Source organism: Schistocerca nitens, chromosome 4, assembly GCF_023898315.1.
Source record: "Schistocerca nitens isolate TAMUIC-IGC-003100 chromosome 4, iqSchNite1.1, whole genome shotgun sequence".
Taxonomy (NCBI): Eukaryota; Metazoa; Arthropoda; class Insecta; order Orthoptera; family Acrididae; genus Schistocerca; species Schistocerca nitens.
In genome coordinates, this window is record NC_064617.1 from 173,402,379 (window position 1) to 173,419,062 (window position 16,684).

The 16,684-nt window shown below is 38.7% G+C and overlaps 1 protein-coding gene across 6 annotated transcripts in view; it reads right to left on the reverse strand.

Moving 5' to 3' along the window:
• Positions 1-4,132: 4,132 nt before the first annotated feature.
• Positions 4,133-16,684, reverse strand: part of LOC126252035 (E3 ubiquitin-protein ligase TM129) — a 51,116-nt gene continuing 38,564 nt past the window's right edge. For 2 of the 6 annotated variants that reach the window (XM_049952823.1, XM_049952820.1), the window contains exons 4-6: positions 14,788-14,941; positions 14,315-14,460; positions 4,133-4,335 (exon numbers count right to left, since the gene is read on the reverse strand). In XM_049952823.1, the coding sequence (XP_049808780.1) occupies positions 4,221-4,335; positions 14,315-14,460; positions 14,788-14,941 (415 nt within the window). In that variant the 3' untranslated portion in view covers positions 4,133-4,220. Of the gene's footprint in view, positions 4,428-11,580; positions 11,675-13,606; positions 13,934-14,314; positions 14,461-14,787; positions 14,942-16,684 lie in introns of those variants that run through there. The other 4 variants (XR_007545819.1, XR_007545820.1, XM_049952822.1 and 1 more) reach the window with 4 other exon arrangements.

Genomic DNA, 16,684 nt, shown 5'->3' on the forward strand with positions numbered 1-16,684 from the left:
TCCTGACACTTAAATCTATACTCAATGTTAACAAATTTCTCTTCTTCAGAAACGATTTCCTTGCCATTGCCAGTCTACATTTTATATCCTCTCTACTTCGACCATCATCAGTTATTTTGCTCCCTAAATAGCAAAACTCCTTTACTACTTTAAGTGTCTCATTTCCTAATCTAATCCCCTCAGCATCACCCGATTTAATTTGACTACATTCCATTATCCTCGTTTTGCTTTTGTTGATGTTCATCTTATATCCTCCTTTCAAGACACTGTCCATTCCGTTCAACTGCTCTTCCAAGTCCTTTGCTGTCCCTGACAGAATTACAATGTCATCGGCAAACCTCAAAGTTTTTATTTCTTCTCCATGAATTTTAATACCTACTCCGAATTTTTCTTTTGTTTCCTTTACTGCTTGCTCAATACACAGATTGAATAACATCGGGGAGAGGCTACAACCCAGTCTCACTCCTTTCCCAACCACTGCTTCCCTTTCATGCCCCTCGACTCTTATAACTGCCATCTGGTTTCTGTACAAATTGTAAATAGCCTTTCGCTCCTTGTATTTTACCCCTGCCACCTTCAGAATTTGAAAGAGAGTATTCCAGTTAACGTTGTCAAAAGCTTTCTCTAAGTCTACAAATGCTAGAAACGTAGGTTTGCCTTTTCTTAATCTTTCTTCTAAGATAAGTCGTAAGGTTAGTATTGCCTCACGTGTTCCAACATTTCTACGGAATCCAAACTGATCTTCCCCAAGGTCCGCTTCTACCAGTTTTTCCATTCGTCTGTAAAGAATTCGCGTTAGTATTTTGCAGCTGTGACTTATTAAACTGATAGTTCGGTAATTTTCACGTCTGTCAACACCTGCTTTCTTTGGGATTGGAATTATTATATTCTTCTTGAAGTCTGTGGGTATTTCGCCTGTCTCATACATCTTGCTCACCAGATGGTAGAGTTTTGTCATGACTGGCTCTCCCAGGGCCATCAGTAGTTCTAATGGAATGTTGTCTACTCCCGGGGCCTTGTTTCGACTCAGGTCTTTCAGTGCTCTGTCAAACTCTTCACGCAGTATCTTATCTCCCATTTCATCTTCATCTACATCCCCTTCCGTTTCCATAATATTGTCCTCAAGTACATCGCCCTTGTATAAACCCTCTATATACTCCTTCCACCTTTCTGCCTTCCCTTCTTTGCTTAGAACTGGGTTGCCATCTGAGCTCTTGATATTCATAGAAGTGGTTCTCTTCTCTCCAAAGGTCTCTTTAATTTTCCTGTAGGCAGTATCTATCTTACCCCTAGTGAGACAAGCCTCTACATCCTTACATTTGTCCTCTAGCCATCCCTGCTTAGCCATTTTGCACTTCCTGTCGATCTCATTTTTGAGACGTTTGTATTCCTTTTTGCCTGCTTCATTTACTGCATTTTTATATTTTCTCCTTTCATCAATTAAATTCAATATTTCTTCTGTTACCCAAGGATTTCTATTAGCCCTCGTCTTTTTACCTACTTGATCCTCTGCTGCCTTCACTACTTCATCCCTCAGAGCTACCCATTCTTCTACTGTATTTCTTTCCCCCATTCCTGTCAATTGTTCCCTTATGCTCTCCCTGAAACTCTCTACAACCTCTGGTTCTTTCAGTTTATCCAGGTCCCATCTCCTTAAATTCCCACCTTTTTGCCATTTCTTCAGTTTCAATCTGCAGTTCATAACCAATAGATTGTGGTCAGAATCCACATCTGCCCCTGGAAATGTCTTACAATTTAAAACCTGGTTCCTAAATCTCTGACTTACCATTATATAATCTATCTGATACCTTTTAGTATCTCCAGGATTCTTCCAGGTATACAACCTTCTTTTATGATTCTTGAACCAAGTGTTAGCTATGATTAAGTTATGCTCTGTGCAAAATTCTACAAGGCGGCTTCCTCTTTCATTTCTTCCCCCCAATCCATATTCACCTACTATGTTTCCTTCTCTCCCTTTTCCTACTGACGAATTCCAGTCACCCATGACTATTAAATTTTCATCTCCCTTCACTACCTGAATAATTTCTTTTATCTCGTCATACATTTCATCAATTTCTTCATCATCTGCAGAGCTAGTTGGCATATAAACTTGTACTACTGTAGTAGGTATGGGCTTTGTGTCTATCTTGGCCACAATAATGCGTTCACTATGCTGTTTGTAGTAGCTAACCCGCACTCCTATTTTTTTTATTCATTATTAAACCTACTCCTGCATTACCCCTATTTGATTTTGTATTTATAACCCTGTAATCACCTGACCAAAAGTCTTGTTCCTCCTGCCACCGAACTTCACTAATTCCCACTATATCTAACTTTAACCTATCCATTTCCCTTTTTAAATTTTCTAACCTACCTGCCCGATTAAGGGATCTGACATTCCATGCTCCGATCCGTAGAATGCCAGTTTTCTTTCTCCTGATAACGACGTCCTCTTGAGTAGTCCCTGCCCGGAGATCCGAATGGGGGACTATTTTACCTCCGGAATATTTTACCCAAGAGGACGCCATCATCATTTAATCATACAGTAAAGCTGCATGTCCTCGGGAAAAATTACGGCTGTAGTTTCCCCTTGCTTTCAGCCGTTCGCAGTACCAGCAAGCTTAAGTTATGTTACATAAAAATTACTGTTCCTATGTTTTCTTATGGTTGTGCAATTACTCACAAATAGAGAAAGTACTTCAGAATTTTACTCTCATGAGAATCACTACCAGATAGGCTAAACTTCCTTTTGTTGGCAATAATAAACAGATGCAGTCCTATTGAATTGCCTTAGTGCTGTAGTTAATCGTCTACTTTGTGTTTTCCAAATAAAAATAAAATATTTGTGATTTTCTAATTAAAAAATAGAGAACTATAATCTTTTAAAAAATAGCTATCAAAACTGAATACCTTGCTTTTTTCTAATAAAGAAACTATTCAGTTAGTGGTCAATGTTTTATGAATGGCTTCTGGCATCCTTTATGCTCCATCTATCAGTTCAGTTGATTACTTACACTTTAAATAAATGCCCTTCATTCTTCTGACCTCTTATCTCCTTTACTTGTGTACTGGTACAGGAACTTATGATTACAAAAGAAGTCTACGACTCCTTTAATTGTCTATATGTATGTAAGTCTGGAATGTCCTCCCAAAACCCTGGATGGATTTCAACCTAATTTGGCACACCAACAGCAAACTTCACGAGTATCAGCACTGTGCGGTTTGTAACCTCCTATGCACATATACGGAAAGAATGTTCCCCCCTCCAGCTCTTGACGTATAGGCTGCTTTGCAAGACAGGTTGTGTTGTAGTAGTATGAGCCTGCCTTGTCAACCTGATTTGCTGGGCAGCCTAAAGTCAGGGGTAAAAAAGTGGTTTTCCAGCACACAACGTGTAGAATGCCCAGCTCGCCAGGTGTATTGTGGCAGTAGTATTGGCATGGTTTTTTTGACCTATTTTGCAGGAGATATATGTGCGGATGGGCATGGCTGGTGAAACTTTGAGACAGATAGGGGAGGGGCTGGTCTGTTTGTGCAAGTGTTTGGAGCTTATAGGCACTCAGCTCTGAAGTTATCAGTGACTTGGGGAGGGGGGGAGGGATTGAGGGGGGGGGGGGAGGATAAGCAGAGGGATCAGGAAGGCATGAACAGAGTGAGGGATTGAGTGGATGGACAGAGAAATGGAAAAAGGAAAGAGAAATGGAGAGAATGAGATTGATAGGGAGAGAGGGTGATCAAGAGAGAGAGAGAGGGTGAGGAGGATATGGAAGGATGGAGGAGAGGGTGAAGACATTTTCCGAGAGAGGGGGCAGGGGATATGGACAAAGGGAGGGGAGCAGGAGGAGATGGAGGGACAGAGAGACTGGGGAAAAGGAGATAGGTAGAGTTTGGAGGATGAGGTGGGCAGAGAGACAGAGTGGAAGTGGGGGACAAAGGGAAGGGGCAGGAGGAAGTTTGTGAAATTTGTGTGTTGAATGCAACTGCAGGTGAAGCTGCAGGGAAAAGTCTAGTAAATATGTAGGTGTGTGTGTGTATGTGTGTGTGTGTGTGTGAGAGAGAGAGAGAGAGAGAGAGAGAGAGAGAGAGAGAGAGAGAGAGAGAGAGACTGTGAGGATTAAAAGAAACTACCATCTGGAACGAAAATTCTTTATTATGAAGATACACAATTACAAATATAAAAAAATCTGGTTTATCTTAAACATACAAAAATACTTTTATTGTCACTTTTGTATCATGCACACATCAAGGATACAAAATGTACTGCGACACAGAGGGCAAGTGCACTTTGAACTCAGCCATGTTTCTGGATGCTGCTGATCCTGTCTTGAAGCAAACCTGAAAATATATCAGTGCTTCATTTTCACAGTCTTCACTAAACATTACCTCAATGTTTTGTGATGTTATAACATTCAAACATTCTGCTGCACCTGTTTAAATTTAAAAGAAATGCCTTAGTAATTTGGGACAGCTACATATATTTTCTATCACATTCAGGTGCAGAACAAGGCACGAACATGGTGCAATATGGTCATATGGCCTAAATAATACCTGCACCTACCTGTGGATGAACTGATGGACGCCACATGGGGCAGTGTTGCAACAACCTAGGACAAACATTAGGAAAGGGGGGAACAATGCACAACCTTTTATTAGGTCATACACAACTGGTAACTGATTTCGGCAAGTTTGTGATGCTTGTCAAGGTCTTTCTTTATCACATTTGACAGTTTAATTCCCAACTCAATCTTGTCCAAGTGACATACATTTCTTGATTGTATAAAATTGTGGAAATCATTACAGTACAGCCTGAAACATACAGGAGTGGTATTTTTATAAAATTCTCTTTAGGTTATTCTTCATATGACACTGTTGACCATTCTCCCCACAACAGTGGACAGAGCATTAAGTCACTAGTGGTGGGATGTAACTCACAACATCCTATTCAGTGTCTCGCTTCATGATCTTAACTGCAGTGACACTGTTGTTTATTTTTTGATAGGTTGTTATTGGACATACAGCTCTCTAGCCTCAGGCAGCTCTTGTTTTACTTGGAGCACTTACATAATTTCGGACACTTTGAGATTTAACACATACTATGTACCAAACATAGCTGTAATCCTGCTCAGATCAGTTAATCACCAGTCTGGCACACATATTTAGTGCTTCTACATGCCTGGGTGTCTTAACTGGCACAATGATTTTGTTCCATAGTCACAGGAGGTATGCCATGAGTCACAAATGTTTTACTTGATTATCATTATTACGTGTGACTGGACTCTATCAGATCACACAAAGCTATTATGTTTCAGTCTTTGGAGTTTTCAATCAGCTCTCATTTGCTCTCTGTGGATGTTTTTTCCTTCTTCAGCCCAGTTTGTCCATGGGCTTGTGCTGAATTCATTCGCTTGCAGCACTTCTCATCTGCAATTTTTTTATCTGTATGAGCTTATGCTGAAAATGGCTGATGGATGTATTTGAGCCTTTTCTAAATCCTTTTAGACATTATGGATCCAGGGTACTGCTTCAACCTATAATATGTAGATCAAAATTTTGTAAGTGAGTCTTACTGTTAGGAGTCTGTAGATATGCCGATAAAATTTCAATCTTTTTCTAATGCCTGCTGTGTCATTAAATACTTTTTCAGTTATTATTTTGGGGCCAAGTATCTTTCTTAGAAGTTAGTGTTGTTCTTTTAAAATATCTTCTGTATCAGATTTTCTGTGGAGTATAAGAATTGATCCAGTATAACAAGGCTTCAGGCATGATAACTGTTCACAGAGCCTGCTTTATGTCTGTATAAAGATACATCTTTTGTTCTAGATGTTGTAGGCTCTCCTAAGTTTTTGCATGCAAATTTTTTGTGACTTTTCTCTTTCCTTGTAGGTTCAACAATTTTACCTGAATGCTTGAAGTATGGAACTCATTTGATTTACCTGATTTGTCCATATGTTGTGATTAGCTTTTGACTAGGGTATTTTGAGCAGATGTACTTGGTTTTCCTGGAAAGATAGTGGGAGGACAGCTCCGTCAGCACATTACTTGAGAGTTTGTATCTGTTTTACTGCTGTTGTCTGGGTGTTCGCTAGTATTGCCAGATTGTCCTTAAGATCTAGGTAAGAAATTTGGATGTCATTTTTACAGCTTGAAAGTTGTATGGATTTCCAATAGTACTGGTTCTTCCTTTTTCATACTCTCAGAAGACTTGGTCCAAAACCAGATTAAAGAAGATAGCAGACAGAGCGATGTGTTGCCAAACACCAGTTTTAATCAGAAATGGTTCTGATGATACCTCACCTGATGTGTTGACAAACACGTTTTAATAAGAAATGGTTCTAATATCTCACCCATTAATTTTACTTTGGATGTTGCACTGGTGAGTGTTTGATGAGATTTAGCATTTTCAGTTTGGGTCCTTGTTGTCTGAGTATGATAAAGGGGGACTGGCAATCGATGTATCATATGCTACAAAGGAACATAGGATCAGGCTGTTCCTGCTTTGTATTTTGATGCTGTTTTTAAGCTGAATATTTGTTCTATACAATTTCAGTTTTATGATCAAGTTGCTATTGACCTCTTTGGATGAGGCCCCATGAAACAAATTTGTATGTAAATTGAATAAGGAAGATTCCTTGATAGTTATTTAAATTTGTTTTGTTGCTTTTTTTGTGAAGTGGGTGTATGAGGGTGCGTATTTCGAGGGAATTTTGTCCAGCACTTTTCAGTATTTCTCAGGTGATACCATCTTCTCCTACAGCTCCCTTATTTTTGAATCTGAGGATATGGCTGTGAATCTCTTCTTGTGAGTATGGTGGGGATTCAGTGTGGGTGTAAGTTGAGATTTCCTTAGGGAATCTTGAAGGAGTACAGTAGAGTTAAACAGTTCAGAAAAATATTGCGCAAGTTCCTGATAGTTTTCCTGACTGGTCAAGGCAAACCATCCACCTGATTTCCTGATACATAAATTTTTGAGGGGTCTGCCCTCAGACTATTCCTGCAAAAGTCCCTTAGAAATCTCACATGTTATAACTGCAAAAATTTTCTTCAATGATGTCCAGTTGTTCCTTCCTGTATTACCTCTCAGTCTGTCTGATGGTTTCCCGATTTCACAGAAGGATTATTTACTTTCATGTTTTTCCTGTTATACTTACAGAAAGTTTCTTTGCATTCTTAAAGCACATTTTTGCTTTCTGGATTTCACCAAGGGCACCTGGAATTTTTTTTTCAGTGATTAATCCTTTGGGCTCTCATGTGATTTTGGTATTAAATTTTTCCCACTTGTTTGCATATTCTTTTTCCCATTCTTCTTTGAGGCTGGTTTCTCTGATTTTGCATGTGATACATTTTTGTACGTTTTCTCTTTTTCGGCAATTTTCTTTGGGGTAAACATTGCTTTGATCCTCGTTAAATAGTGATTTGACTTGAAGTGTGGCCCTCTGTGGATTTGAACATTGCGGATTTCTGTCGGTGGTAGGAAATGGCTTCATGGCTGATTTGATATTCTTGTATGAGGGACCTCCAAGTCTTTTGTTTCCAGGGAAACTTTCTCAAAGAAGCCGATATGATTCTTGAGTTGTTTTGTAGACTTAATTCAATGAGTTTTGTGCTATTTTTGTATGTAGATCTGTGGGCCTGATGTTGGTCTACAGTTTTCTGTATTCTCTTTCTTTGCTGACTTGGATATTGAAGTCACCCAGTCGAATCTTTGCATCTTGTGTAGAGGTTTTCACGATGACATCTTCAAGTTTGGCCAAGAAGGTTCCAATGTTTTGTTGGAGTTTTCCATTTTCTATGTTAGTGTGCACAGTCACGAAGTGATTGTAGAGACTTCTGACTGTGGTGACTACATTTTTGGGTATCACAAAGGCCACATCCTGAAGAGGAGCACTGTTACCATCTTGTTATGGTTTTACACTTGAAGCTCTACTGTGTCTTTTTTGGAGGGCTAGCATCAGAAATTTTTGTCAATTTAACTCTGACACTAGAGTGTGTAATTTTCCATGTTGAATTAGTGTGTTGATGTTGAATGTGCCAATGTGTGTGTGAATTCTAGATGGAACTTTGCCTGAGAATGTTGACCTTCTCTGCATTTGTGATTGCCATGGTCCACCATAATATAAATACCTGGTTGCCCTGTCAGTAAGTGGATTGGTTGCCACCTAGAGTAATGCTGTCTGTGCTATCACAAATCTTGATAGCCTGTGACTAATTGTTCCATGTTTTTATTGGTTATTTAGAACAACAGATTGTCAGTTACTGGAAGGCAACTGCAATCAACGGGTGAAAAGATGATGACCAAGTCATCAGTGGTTTGCACTGCAGACATGTCATGGTTGTTTTGCTAGTTTTGGCCTGTCCTGTGTACCTTATTTCCCTGGTACCTGATATATTTGGCAGGCATTCCACCGTCTGCAATCTGTATGTGAAAGTGCAAGGAATTTTGACAAGTTTGACAGGAAATCATAATATGGATTTCAAAAGGATATATCCATAGCTGGAACTAAATTCTCAGTGACAAATGTCTGTGTAAAGCAAAAAAATATTGCTTGATGAAGAGTGCCAGTACAGCATCAGAGGATCTGTGTGAAAGTGGTTAAAATCCTACCTCCGCAACAAGAAGCAGAAGGTGGTCTTGTATAAATGCTGCACAGTTGACTGGGGTGTGGGTCACTGTGTGTGTACCATGCAGTCTTGTGGGGATATGTCATTACTCTTAAATATAAATGACTCACCCTTGCCCTAAAAAAGTTAACTTTGCAAACATTTTGGCTTTGTGGTGACATTAAATTTTTAACTGATCTGCAGGCAGATAATAACAAATTTGGTGTGAGAGTTTCTTACTTGGTTTGACATAAATTCTTTATAAAACTGAACAAAACAAATTACATCCATTTTCCATTCTGGTAACAGAATTACACAGGAAGTCCCTGCTGTATATTGCACCAGATAGAAAAATATATTGTTCCACATGTTTAGGCAACTTAGACATACCTAGAAACAACACATTGTCCAGATGTTTAAAGGATTGGCCACAATTACATTCAGTGCTGGTAGAGTTTTGGAGATCAGAGTCGTCAGTATCAGAAAGTACATTTATTTTGGTTTCTGAGTCTTTCTATATTGCATTATGCAACTACCTTTTGAAGTCGTATAACAATTTCAAAGAAAATTTTCAGCTTTTTAAAATGTTATCCACATCATGTGGAGAGTATCTTGGTGTTCTGAACAGTTTCTTGATATAGTATTTTGAAGAATGTCAGCTTTCTTACCACTACTTCCCAACAGATGTATTCAATCATAAGCTTCACGATTTACAAGCCAGCACACTGTGTGTCAAATGACATGTATCATGGTCACAGCACAAGAAGGAAGTCTCACCTTTATTGCGATCTACTAAGCTTAACACCAGTAAAGAAAAATTTAAGTCAAGCTTGGCAGTCTAGCAGTAGAGCTAATGCTGGTCAAAACACAGAAATTTCCAGTCTTCCTTTAATCTATCCTCTCAATGAAGTGTTGCGTATCCAGGAACCACATGTGGTTTGGACTCCATCTTAAACCGTGGGTCCCCTTTTCTCGGTTGCATAACTTGGGCACGTCAGGGGCATGCAAGTCACTGAAGTGGCACGCAATTGAAAGACTTGTACTCTGCCATCGAGCCACACACAATTATTATTGAAATCTTCCAGCCACTGCCAAATAACATTAAATGTTTATGCAATAACAATACATTAATTGCAAATAAAATAAAAATTAAAATAATTCTTTATAAGATTTTTTTAATTCTTTAAATGAACTTTTTAGAGTGAGAGACATGTGGTCTGTTTCATGCTACTTTAGAAGGGAACAAAATCTACACCCACTTAAGTAGGAAGTAGGTGAGCACATCCTACATTAGATAGACCACAACACTCCTAAAAAAAGGAAAAGAAGCGTTCTTAAATGGCAAGAAAAGAACAAAGAAGAACTGATGACAGCCCTTATGAAAACTAAATGTAGTGTAGTTCCTGGTGACTTTGTTGGGAAACTGTGTAGTTGTTCACTGAAGTGTGAAGAAATATAATTACACGTTAAGAATGAAAATGTTGATGGCTTCCAGAATCTGGCTAATTTTGACAAACAAAATTCATATTCATACACAAAGGAAATACGAACATTGGCTGTGGGTCAGTGTTGAGTTAAATCAATAGGGAAAGTTGAAAATTTCTGCTGGACTGGGATTTGAAACTGGGTCTCCTGTTTACTAGGCAGATGATCTGACCACTAAGCCACCCCGACACAGTGGTCATCGCAACTGCATGGACTATCCTAGCATGACTTCTGTTACACACATATTCTCAACTTATCCACACACAACTAATGTAGTGCACCTTGCTCCTTATCCTCATTATTCACAGCGTTTTGCCAATTCCTATAAGAGTTTGAGTCTGGTGTACATCCTCACTGAACAGATTACTGCTGTTCTCACTTTAATTATATATATGTGGTGTCCATTCTTTTGGACATGCACAATGAAAACAAATAAAGGCCTGTTCATAAATAAAAAATAAGCCAGTTTTCTTGCACAAGCGTGCTCACAATAAATGACAACAGATTGCCATTAAATACTGTTTAAAAAATTAAAACATTTGTTTAGTCCTCCTCGTCAGAAGCGTCTTTTGGCACTCTTTTGTGGGTCTCCTGCATCATTACAAAGGCAAAGTCAGCCAATGCATGCAACTGACCACTTCTTAAATTGCCGTGATTTTGCATTATCAGTTGTAATTAATGTTTAAATAAAGTTACTGGCAAAACAGTGAACTGTTCATTATATAAATACTGCAGTATGACAAAATGTGAGGTGTTCATTCTGTATTCATTTTCTGTGTAATTGTGAAGGATACAATGCTCTGACAAATATTTGCATAATAAAAAGATATAAAGAACACAATAAATTAAGAAATAAAATTGATAAATATATTTAGCTTTCAGAGATGATAGCTATAGTGTAATGCTATCATTTGAGATATCATATGTTGAAAGCACATGAAGCTTGTAAAAGCTGTTAATTCAAACGTTCAGTGTGAAAATGTTTATTTGCTGTGAATATTAACTTCAATAGTTTTAAAGATATTGAGATGCTGTTGTCACTGGATGCATCTCATTTTTCTGAGATAGCAGATGTATCCAGGTTTGCTTTAATACTTGACTGTGAATTATTACAGATCCTTGAAGAGCTTAACAAGCTATCTTTCAGTTTGTCTGACATTCCATCATTTCTTGGGGAACTGTCTCCTCAACAAAGGTCATGCAAGCAACAGCTGTCCAAATTCCCAGCTTTAGGATTTACCCATTTCCAGTGGTGCTGCTCATGTTTGTATCTGGCTGGCCTGTACCAGTTGTTGTGGCTTGCCCACACATGCCACTTCGGCTGAGGTGGCCATGCCAGACCCTGAGCCCCAGGACTGCACAAGAAAATTCACCTCACCTCCTACCAACTCTACGTGGCCAAATTGCTCACCTACATACACATAACAATACAATCCAGATACCTACTTACCACGAGCAGTCATCTTAACGACTTCAGCTATTCACGCACACTCTCCAGACTGACCCAAACTTCCATATGATACACTGTCTACATCATTATATCATAGTCCACTAAATTCCTCACCTAATGGTTGCAGCATAACGCGGATTTCTGCAATAGAAAGAATGTGACAACAAGGGATTGAGACCACTGTTGTTATCATTGTGTGCCAGGCTAGGCTTGTAATACATGCATGTCTGAAAGAATAGACACTGCTGAGTGATGAATTTAGTGGAATACAATATAAGGATGCATAGTGTGTTTAAAATTAGTTGCAACTCTTGACGTTTGGCTGACCGGAGGAGGATGTTGCCCAGGTAACACCAATGGAAAAATGGGTTTCCCTACCATGCCACCAGTGGTTCGGCTGGTAAAGTGCCCCTGTTGCCAAACCATGAGTACATAGTACCATGTGGTTTCATGCATTAGACGCATTGACATTTGTCAGCTCTCGTATTAAAGTCATATTTTCTGGCATTGAAGTGTTTTGTGGTTGTCAGGTATTGAGAACAAGTGATTTGTGTTAGCAATGCATTAATGACAACAGCGCAGTACATCTGAATATGAGATTTGCAATAAAAAGAGTCATCCAAGAACAAGTTCACTGGCTGGGAAGATAACGTTCTGCTGCAAAACATTCCTAGGAATTCAACAACAGTAATGGACAAAATGCCATGCTCATTTAAATCCGGCAGAGTATATGGGCCTAAGTGAAAAGTAATGTGGCAAGAAACTGTTGTAACCACGACCGTTCCAGTTGCGGGGTAGACGCGAAGGGAAGTGCGGCGGGACCCATGGAGGGGCCCGCGAACAAAAACACAAACGGGAGAGGACGGACATGAACAATGAAAGACCTTACGAACAATAACCAGATAGAAACAACAGAGTCACAAGAAAACCTAACAAATCAACCACGTCCACTCGTACACAGAACAAAGAACGTAAATACACTGTCTGAGGCGAGATGTTGATAGATGGACACCAAAGTTACAATGACTGGTGGAGGGAGAGGCACGATAAAGTGATTTTGCAGCACAACAATGCTTGACTCCATGTTGCAAAAGAGGTCAAAACATTCTTGGAAACGTTAAAATGGGAAGTCCTACCCCACCCGCCGTATTCTCCAGACATTGCTCCCTCTGACTATCACCTGTTTAGATCAATGGCGCATGGCCTGGCTGACCAACACTTCCGATCTCATGAAGAAGTAAAATATTGGATCGATTCGTGGCTCGCTTCGAAAGGTGAACAATTTTTTCAATGCCTGATTCGTACACTGCCCAAAAGATGGGAGAAAGTAGTGGCTAGTGATGGAAAATACTTTGAATGATACATATGTAACCACTTGTTGAGAAAAAAACGGCGGAAGCAAAGTTGTACACCTTGTAACTGCTTGGCTGCTCTTGTAAATCATTTACTTAAAGACTGCTTTTGTAGCTTAGAAGCCAAATCATCAAAAAAATTGTTTGCTTCAATTGTTGGCTATTATAGTCACAATGAATAGCATGAAAGAGAGCAAATTACTTACTTGTTAATTCACAACATTTAACTTTCAACATGAATGGGAACAAACATTCCTTGTCTTTGAATAACTGACACAATTAATGATTCATAAGGTATGTAGAAAGCATAAATCCACGATTCCTCAAGCAGGCCTAAGAAATTTTTTAAGAACTATAAGAATCGGCAAGAAAAATCCACACAGCCTAACAAACAAACAAAATAAATTATTCACTAGGGCAGCCAAGTGGTGATTATTCAAGATCTTATAGTGTTTCCAGAATGAGTTGTTTTTATTAATGAATCAGAAATTTTTGTGAAGGGAAACTATAGTGAGGAAATGCAGTTACTTTCTACTCAGTCATTTAGCAGATTGTTTCCTGACCTCGCACAATAGATGAACTTTTCAGATTACTAATGTTTTGTCCTTACATTGCAACCATGGCAGCAAGGACACAGGAAGTAAAGCAGTGACATCTGTAAGGATTTATTGCCCAGTGGTTAACAATATATAACAACATCTGAAGGAAAGTTGCTACTCACCATGCCTTCTCTAGGTCAATGTTCACATCAATTCTTCTTCCTAAGATCATTCATGGCACTATTATAGCTTTGCTGGTTCCTTTTCCTTTCCTAAATCCAAATTGGTCTTCTTGTAAACATTGTTGATTTTTTGCTTTTAGCATTTCATCCTCATCAAATGCGTCTACTGCTCTGTTCAAGAGTTAATGCTCATTTACTTGCCCTCTTCTAAGCAGTCCTTGAAATGATTGAACCTTTGTCACATCTTCCAAGTAAATTATATCTTTACTCATTCAACACCTCAGTGCATTACACACGCTCAATGATAGGTGGAAACATGAGACCTTTCTGTGTCACAGAATGGAAAAGACAAAATGTAAAGCAGAATCAATCCTGAATCATCTGTATGTAAGTTCTGTTTCTACAACTGACTAAAGGCTTTTGAATATTAGGCACATTCTTTCTGTTTTATTTATTTTAGAAACATCTTTAAGACTTTTTTATGGGCAATGCCCAATCATCACTGTGCTGGATATCTTTCTAAATTACACTCACATAGCACTAGGTGATAAATTTCACTGTTTATTAAACTCACATGTCACTGGCTATTACTAGAGCATTCATTCTCCACAGAGGAGAGACAGAGAGAGATAGACACACAGACAGACAGACAGACAGAGAGCAATGACTATCTCAGTGGAAAAGAAACATAGAAACAAAATGACTTACCATCGGCCCATACAATCCACACACCACATAGGTCGGCAGTAACATACTGAACATGCATCAGGAGCTGATGTATTTTCACAATGTCTTTCAAGTTTTACATTTGATGGTATCTGCATACAGCCAGCACAAGGTTCCAGTTCCTGTTGCTAAAAGTGAAAACAATAGCTCAGGTTTATATATGTGCTGCAAAAGAGTGAATATCAGTCTACTTCAAAACAGTTGTGTTCATTACAGACAACAGTAATTCATGTGTGAGTAATTTATAAAGTACTAATGTGCACCTAATGAAATGCTGTCTGTATCCACTGTTGCAGGCAATGAAAACAAGTATTTTCCGAAATTATTGTACAGTCATAATTTTAACAGCAAACTCTCAGTACAAGGTAGAGCACACATAAAATGTTCCAGTCTACAGAGGACTGTTTCCCAGTGATTAACTGTAGTTTCAGAAAACAATAATCAAGCTGATTTACCTCATCAATCCTATAATGGGGATTCTGTGCAACAAGTTCACGGAAAGTTTCTAAGAACTGATCACTCAGGGAGCGGAACAAGGTAACATTTTGCAGAACTGTTATTGGACGACTAATCTTGTCTTGCAAATCACGGAAGTCTGTTGATTCCAACCTGTGAAAAATTTGCAATAAAGGGATAAGTTATAATCAAAATAAAGCAGCTGAAAACAAAACATCAAATTCTTGAATATGTGGGAAACAATTTAATTGGCTGATGGAAATGAAAAGGATGTGGTAGGAAAAAATGTAAATAATACAAGAGGCAGCATAAAGAGAGGACATAAATAAGAGCTGATTCTTAATGTGCTCTATACATGGCCTCATCAAAATTAAATCAAAGTTGAATCACGACCTTGGTCAACAATATTTAAGAAAACATTTTTTAAAACATATCTGGGGATTTTCAGTTTTCAGTTTTCCATCTAAAGCAACCTGTTATAGATTTTTAAACAAGAATATAAAACTCCATTCTGAACCTTACATAGACATGCATACTCTACCTGGAAATCATTTTGACTTCTAATATTGTGGTTGTGAACTGCACAGTTCATCCAAGATTCCATTCAAAATTCACTCTTATAACTAACTGCAAATACGAATTGGGGAATATACGAGGTCTGTTCAAAAAATTACAGAACATTCATAAGTTTCCACCAATGATGAGTTGAAGTGCAATGTGGTTGCCATTCCTGCACACACCTGTGTTTAATGTGTAACTGCTGGAATTTCATTGTTGTACATGTGTTAGTTATTGTGCAGTGCTGTATTGAGCAGAAAATTGTGTTACACAGTTTACGAATTTCGATGGCAGGGATAGGCGAGCAATGCACCTGCAATAAGTTTTGGATGAAACTCAAGAAAACCTTTACAGAGACACACCAACTGATGCAGGAAGCCTATAGTGATGGGTGATTAAGCCATTCAGTGTTACAAACGGTTCACAGGGTTCAAAAATAGCTGGAAGGAAGTTAAAGATGATCCTCATTCAGGACATCCTAACACTCATGTCCATCCTAACACTCATGTCAGGAATGTCAATGAAATTGTATGTGCCAATTGCAAACCGTCTGTCTGAGAGATTGCAGAGAATGTAACCCTTCAGTTGGATCATGTCACGAAATCCTGACAAAGCATCTTGGAATGCATCGTGTTGCTGCCAAGTTTGCCCCATGGCTTATGAGTCAAAGCAACTTTCGTCTCGCAATCTGTGAACAGCTCTTGGAATGAGCAAATGAGAACCAGATTTTCCTTAAGAGAATCATAACTGGTGATGAGACGTGGATCTACATTTATGACATTGAGACCAAATTTTAATCTTTACAATGGGTCAGGAAAGGTTCTCCAAGACCAAACAAACTTTTCAGGTCAGGTCAAATGTCAAAGCCATGCCGATTGTTTTGAAGGATTAGTTCAACATGAATTCGTACCACAAGGACAAACTGTTAATCGATTGTACTATTGGGATGTGTTGCAACTGCCTGCATTCAATGTGACAAGGAAAATGCCTGAAATGTGGTGACACAATTCATGGCTCTTGCAACATGATAATGCACTCACACATTCATCCCTGTTGGTGTTTGACTATTGCACAAAAAATGAAATTATCCTGCTGCCTCATCCTTTGCACTCTCCAGACCTGGCCTTGCAGACTTTTTTCTAATTTCCGAAGTTGAAAATCCCATTGAAAGGACAAAGAACTGCAGCAATAGACGAGATAAAAGAAAATTTGCAGACAGTGCTTTGAGCAATGTAGCAAGAGGCACACCAAGACTGATTCCAGAAGTGGAAACAGCATTGGGAATGGTGTATCAATTGTGGAGGAGAGTATTTTTTTGAAGGAGACCATGCACAATAA